Here is a 7,276-nt window from a genome sequence, read left to right as displayed (position 1 = left end):
AAAATATGTTTGTGTATTTTAGAATTTTAGAAGTTTACATTTTAATAGTTGAGACATATATTTGTAATAAAACTAATTAGTGTTCTGGTAATAAAAATGATTTAGATTTATTTGTATCCGCTGAAAAATTTATATGTAGGAACCCACTCGAGTTCGGGTCCTTACAATTGGCCACACACTAGTAATAATTTTATTTACTTAGTGAGCGTCGTCTCACCCCAATCATTACTTTACATTTCAGATCATTTTAAAGAGTGTACCAGAAATCTGGCATAACAAGTGTATGGACGGGAATAGAAAGAGTAGAGTAGAATAAAAATTTAATATAATATAATTTAGAATATGTTTGTGTATTTTAGAATTTTAGAAGTTTGCATTTTAATAGTTGAGATATATATTTGTAATAAAGTTAATTAGTGCTCTCGTAATAAAAATGATTTAGATTTATTTGCATTCGCTGAAAATTTTTTATATAGGAACCTATTCGGGTTCAGGTACTTATAGTTATTATGGAAAAATTTTTGTGGGTGTTACAAAAGGTGTCCAAAGAAAGAAGAGAGAAGACTTTGGGGAATTGAGAGCCCTTCAGGCGTCAAGAAAAGAAAGCGGAAGAGTAGAAGAAAATAGAAGAAACCAAAGAAAAAGAAGCAAAATAAGGGAGCAACACAAAGTTTATAAAGAAAATTCAAGTCTTCAAAGAAAAATCAAGCAGAGGTAGTGAAGAGAAAAGTATAGAGAAGCGAAGCTTATGAGGTAAGTACTCTCAATTTCTCATGCATGCATGTGAATCTAGTCACCTTGGTTTAATTTGGGTTTGATTGAGCAAATGTTGCAAAAGGATCGTGAACTAAGGGGAATTATGTGATAACATAAATTTGAAGAATTTTAGAATGTGTTGGCTAGTATCACTTTGGGTGCTGATTTAATTTCCATTACATCTCAAGAATCCAGAAAATCATCCTAAAGTAGCCCAAATCCAAACCCCAAAATCCACCCAAAATTGGAATAAAAAACCACCAAAAGCCTTGCCAAAAAAAAAAATATCCCCAAATAGACCCAAAAATATGACCCAATTACCTAGGTCAAACTATCCAGACCAGGGTCAAAAGCACCCAATTACCCTAGTAAAAAAAAAAAACCCCCCAGATTTGAGTCAACTAGACCTAGACCTGTCCTGGTCAACACCACTCAATCAATTAAATTTATACTTGTAACCATAGAATTAATATAGGTTTGACCTCAGAACAGTATAAAATGCATGTAATGGCCATTGTAAGAAAATATCTAACTCAACTCAACAAAAATCATATAATTGTGCAGGACTAAACAAGGTTCAATGTCTTTTATTCCTTTTATCTCTCTCTCTCTCTCTCTCTCTCTCTCTCTCTCTCTCTCTTATCCCCTTAGTCTCTTCCCTATTTACCTCTTTTATTTTAAATATTTTCACCTCTTTTTTCTTTCCCCTTATATGATTTCTACAATTCTATTGTTATCCTTGCATTTCTTTTGAGAATTGATATACAAATCCATTCACAACCAATCCATCTAAATCCATAATATTCCTTCAAAGTTAGTTGATTTTTTATCAAACAACTTTGTACTCAAATTTTCATTTTATTCCTTTTATACTCTTATTCCATCCGCAAACCAAACATGATGTAAAAGATTTTCTAAATTTTGGTGATTTTAGTTTCCAAAAGCTTTGTTGTAATTGTAATATATAACTAGGGGTTTGTATTTTGTTTGTTTGAGCTCTTCTTTTCGGGTTTTGTTTTCTCTTGGCTCCAAGTGTGATGTGTGCTTCTGTGGTGCTATTTGTATCATCTTTGTGCTAATATTTTCTTCCTTTTCTTACAGCTTCTAAAGAAAAAGCAAGTTGAGGCAAAACATATTCTGCTCGAGTGCAAGTGTTGTTTTATGTTAACCTAATCTTAATAGTTAAGTGTAATATAAAGATGTATAATTATTCATGTTCATATATAAAAATACACGTCTACACGTTAGTGTGTTTGCACACAGAATAAATTATAAAATATAATATTTTGCTTGATTAATAATAATAATAATAATAATTTGCTTGCAATGTTCCATGAAAGTATATTAGTAGTTAAAATTTGCTAATGATTAAAGTTTGGGATTTTCATTTTCATAGTTTTAGTTTGAAAGCAAGGGGATAAGATTTTCTACTGTGTAGTTTAGCCCAATAAACTTCTAATTTACTTATAAAAAAAAATTCGCTTGATTAGGAAAGGAAGCACACACATATAAACAAATTACAAAAAAAAAAATCAATCTTTCTAAATTTATGACTTTCAATATTTTTACTATCAAAAAATAAATTATCGATTAAATTACTTAGATTCTAGTTTTTATATATAATTAAAAATTTCCTAAATTGTACTAATAATTTATTTTCTTTGAAACTGATGGTATAAACCATGATTTACTCTCCAATTTTTAGAAGAATAAATTTTGATCCTCAAAAAAGTTACCACTTGCATTACGTCATTTTTATTTTCACATAATAACATGTCAAATTTATCACTCCTCTTCAGTGAGGAGGTAAAATTTTTATTTATTATATTAAAAGTAAATATAAAGTTATGATCGTAATTTTTATTTATTTTTTAATTTTCATCTGCATCAAAACGCGTCATCCATTCCAGCCGCCTACACAATAACACAGCTAACATTGCAGCACGAAACATATGGGCCTTGGATTTGTTAAGAGAACCAAAAGATGGGCTTCCATTGGTCCATCAGTATCCTGTCAGTATCACGTGCGACTCACACGAGCGTCCGATGACTGAGGATCCTGTACTACTAAATCGCGATATTGAATTTTTAATAACAAATATTACGATATCCAACCAAAACCGCCACGCGCATCGCACGCGCAGCATCCGATACCGACACCCACGCGGTACTTTTACATGTCATCTTAATCATGCTTTATTCCCCATCCGACGGCCCCTATTCCCCCACCTACCTCAAATCTACACTCCCACCGTCCGATCAGATCTACCATACACATCGTCGCGTTTCTTTATCAGATCCACGCCCACCATCTCTCCTACCACCGCACCGCGCCACCCCCCAGATCTGAACTCTCCTCTCTGTAAATACACGCACAAATATAGAAAGAGTGAGAGGGAGGAGAGAGAGAAAGTGAAGGCGCGGCGGCTATGGTGGAGGCGCAAACATGGAAGACGAGGCGGGGGAGCAACCCGAGGCTGGAGGCGACGGCGGACCAGGTGCTGGACATACCGGGGACCCCACCGGGCGACGTACGGAACAGCTCAATCACCATCGGTTCTCGCCTCTCTCCGACTATATTGACAGCACTAATCATCGCCTCCTGGTACCTCTCCAACATCGGAGTCCTGCTGCTGAACAAGTACCTCCTCAGCTTCTATGGCTACCGCTACCCCATCTTCCTCACCATGCTGCACATGCTATCGTGCGCCGTCTACAGCTTCGTCTCCATCTCCTGGCTCGAGATCGCTCCCCGTCAGCACATCGTCTCCCGCCGCCAGTTCCTCAAGATCCTCGCTCTCACCGCCGTCTTCTGCTTCTCCGTCGTATGCGGCAACACCTCCCTCCGCTACCTCCCCGTCTCCTTCAACCAAGCAATCGGCGCAACGACGCCGTTCTTCACCGCAATCTTCGCGTTTCTCATCACCTGCAAGAGAGAATCCGGCGAAGTCTACCTCGCGCTCTTGCCCGTTGTATTTGGCATCGTCCTGTCTAGCAACAGCGAGCCCCTGTTCCACTTATTTGGGTTTCTTGTCTGCGTGGGCTCCACCGCCGGCCGAGCCTTGAAATCTGTGGTCCAGGGCCTTCTTCTAACCTCCGAAGCAGAGAAATTACACTCCATGAACCTGCTTCTTTACATGGCTCCAATGGCAGCTCTGATTTTGCTTCCTTTGACGCTCTACATTGAGGGCAATGTGGCGGCTATCACACTGGAAAAGGCAAGGGCGGATTCATTTATTCTGTTCCTGCTGATTGGGAACGCGACGGTCGCGTATTTGGTGAATTTGACGAATTTTTTGGTGACGAAGCACACGAGTGCCCTGACGCTGCAGGTGCTGGGCAACGCCAAGGCGGCGGTGGCGGCCTTCGTGTCGGTTTTGATATTCAGGAATCCGGTGACGGCAATGGGCACTGCGGGGTTCGCCGTCACCATAATGGGTGTGGTTCTTTACAGCGAGGCCAAGAAGAGATCTAAAGCCACGATGCACTGATTGATTACGTGTACGTACTGATACGAGGTGAGGCTCTGCTTTTCTTATTCTTCGCATTTGCGATTAATTCTAATCGGAATTCTAATGGGAGGAAGGGGGAAGGGTTCGGACAGAAAGTGATGGGATTTGATTTGTATAGGATCGATTGATGCAGTGAAGGAAAGATAACATGTTTTCTGCTCTTTCCTTTGCATTTTCTTGTGTTTTTTTTTTTTTTTTTTGCCCTTTTTGTTTAATTGATCTCTGTCAATGGGGGCGGCGTTAAGAGAATAAGATGACTCTCACTTTCCCCTGTGTGTACGTAGCCTTACGTGTTGTTTGCCACATTCAGAAAACCCAGGAGTCTATTCAAATATTACTTTTTTGCTTGTTTGGTTGTGGAGGGAAAATGTCTTCCCAACTTGATCTCGTCGTATTTCTCACCTTCCACCTTCATCATGTGTAATTCCATTCAATTCAATCTAATGCAATTAGCTGCATTTTTGTATTGTTGCGTCGTTGGGTCCAGAAATTTAGTGGCCCTGTTCTATTTTGCATGACATATTGACATCGGATGGGAAGGCACTTTTTTGTATTTATTCATTTCAATGGGTATGATTGTTTGATTTTTCATTTCATAAATTTCAAGTTACACAAATTGAGAAGTTGTATTGTGATTCTTTTTAAGTTGGGAATTTTGTTTTGACTCCAATTTGTTTGTTTTTTTAATAATGAGAAATTTCCTTTAAAAAAATTATTTAAATATTCAAGGCAAGTTTGTAGAACAGCTGCCGAGAGAAATAGGTCCTATTTAACCGAATCCTACCAAGGGCTACAAAACCAACCATGTTGGGCCAAGCTAAGATGTGGCTAGCTCGAGTTTGGCTCGTATATTTGAAAGAGAGTTCAAACTCGACTAGAGTTTTAAATTTCTTGTTTGAGTTCGGCTCATTTAACATATATATATATAGCTCGAGTTCAATTCAAGCTTCATTTGACTAAAACACATTTCATATTAATAAATAAGTCAAGATCAAGTATAACTCGAAAACTCGAAATCTGATGAGACTCGTTTCAAACTAATCAACAAAACAAACTACTAAACTAATTATATTAATGGATAACTAATAAAGATAATTAGAAAAATGTATTTTATAGTTAAAATCAAATATTTAATGAGATAAATGTCGAATTAGTTCATAAGCCACTATTGAATTAGTAAACGAGCTGGTAAACAAGTTGGTAAATGAATTGGCTCGTGAGCTGACCCAACGAGCTACTAAACAAGTTAGTTCATGAGCCTAACAAATCAAGTATGACTCAACTCGAGCTCGACTCGTTTAGTTGACGAACTCAAAATTTGAGTTCGAGCATGACTCATTTAACTTGATAAATGAATTCGAATGAGCCATCGAGTCAAACATCAAGCAACTCACGACAGTCCAACTCATTTGCAATCTTAATCTTACCCTCCACTTCTATGCACCAAGATGAATTTCAAGCTCTTGTCACTCTATTATGAAGATAGAGAGATGACCACTAACCCACTTTATCGTTTTATATTATTCCAACATTGAACTATATGATTGAAAGTCGAATTTCGTCTTTAGTATAATAAATTTTCTTCATTTTTACACCTCTTTTTCTCATATTTTCCCCAGCCTGATAAGTGTAATAATTGTTCTTTTTTAATTTTATTTTGCAGAGTCGTTGTTTTGTCATTTATTTGTGTCATTCCCTTTTTTAATTTTATTTTTATCTTTGATGCTTTCAGCCGCATAACATTGCCTTTGCTAATGAATTATACTTTTGGTTTATATTAATGGTATTTAAATTATATACCAAAGGGACACTTAAGCTAAATTATCTAGTTTTTATATTAGTGCACATTCACTTTTAGGCGCATGCCTGTTTTTTTAGTCGTTTTTTAAGAAATATATATTTTTTAAATTACTAAAATTTTATTATAAAAAATCATTTTGCTCTTTACAATAAAAATAGGGTCTTTATATATAAAATAAATAATCTAATATTGTGTTTAAGAGCATAATTTAGATTTGTATAGATTTGAATAAAACTTTGATTATATTTGATAGCATGAATTTTGGATCTGAATTTAAATTTGTATGTGATGTACCAAATATCCGCACTCAAAAGGAAGAACGGTTACGAAACTACCACCATTAAACTCCTCTATATAATCGACATGCAAACTTTAATGTACACACATTCATGAGAGGAAACTGTTACATGACAACACTTAAAACGCCCACATAAATACCCATAAAATTTCTATAACCCCCACAAGCACATTAATGCCCATCAATGTCAAATTGATGAAGGGTTAACTTCCACCACTATAAAAAGGGATGTGGAGAAGAGGTAAGCATCACACTCATTTCTACTTCTTTCTACTGTTGCAATTCAGAGCCTCCCATTAGTCCCTTAGTTAGGCATCGAAGTGATCCATCAGGGTACACCCCGGGTCCTCCAAGCCATTTGTGATTGTTTCTTTTCAGGTGGTCGCGATTAAGGAACAATTCGCGAAGGTCATTCGATTTTCGGTAACAACAGGTGGTTTTGTCTGTGGGAAAATTTTTGGGAGGTTTTTTAATCCTTGATCATGGCCACATCACACAACTCAAAATCAGAACCTGCTGTGAGTGGCCAATTGCTCCAATACTTACATTCCGCACCAATTGATAATTCCAATGTGTCAAGAAGCGAATTCCTCGCATTCCAGAAAAGGGAGGATGCGTTCACTATGATCCTGCATAAAAAATGGGATCATAAGGAACTTACTCCTCAGCCTAATCGAGCAGATGTTGCGTCAAATGGAAAGGTTGCAGTCCCTCCAGAAGTCGTTGATATGGCTTGTGATCCAACGAAGAAGGTGGAGGATGTGAAAAGTGTGGGCATCAATGAACAACGGTCCCACGAACTAGAAGAAAAATTCAAAAAAAATAAAAATTGATCAATTGAAAAAAAAAAATGATGAAGGAAGTTCGCAACCACCCCTCCTCAGGGGAGTCCTTAGTGAAATCTTTGGA

General features: G+C 37.0%; 1 protein-coding gene across 1 annotated transcript; it reads left to right on the top strand.

The window, feature by feature from the left end:
- The first annotated feature begins 2,806 nt into the window (after positions 1 to 2,806).
- Positions 2,807 to 4,734, top strand: LOC131164075 (probable sugar phosphate/phosphate translocator At1g12500). Its single transcript, XM_058121030.1, has one exon. The coding sequence runs from the start codon at positions 3,186 to 3,188 to the stop codon at positions 4,245 to 4,247; it is 1,062 nt and encodes a 353-aa protein (XP_057977013.1). The 5' UTR covers positions 2,807 to 3,185; the 3' UTR covers positions 4,248 to 4,734.
- Positions 4,735 to 7,276: the final 2,542 nt, after the last annotated feature.

This window comes from Malania oleifera, chromosome 9, assembly GCF_029873635.1.
Source record: "Malania oleifera isolate guangnan ecotype guangnan chromosome 9, ASM2987363v1, whole genome shotgun sequence".
Taxonomy (NCBI): domain Eukaryota; kingdom Viridiplantae; phylum Streptophyta; class Magnoliopsida; order Santalales; family Ximeniaceae; genus Malania; species Malania oleifera.
This window is presented reverse-complemented; position numbering and strand designations above follow the sequence as displayed.

Bases quoted from the DNA above. Each gene is read 5' to 3' on its own strand.
- LOC131164075 (XM_058121030.1), top strand. From the start codon at position 3,186: ATGGTGGAGGCGCAAACATGGAAGACGAGGCGGGGGAGCAACCCGAGG.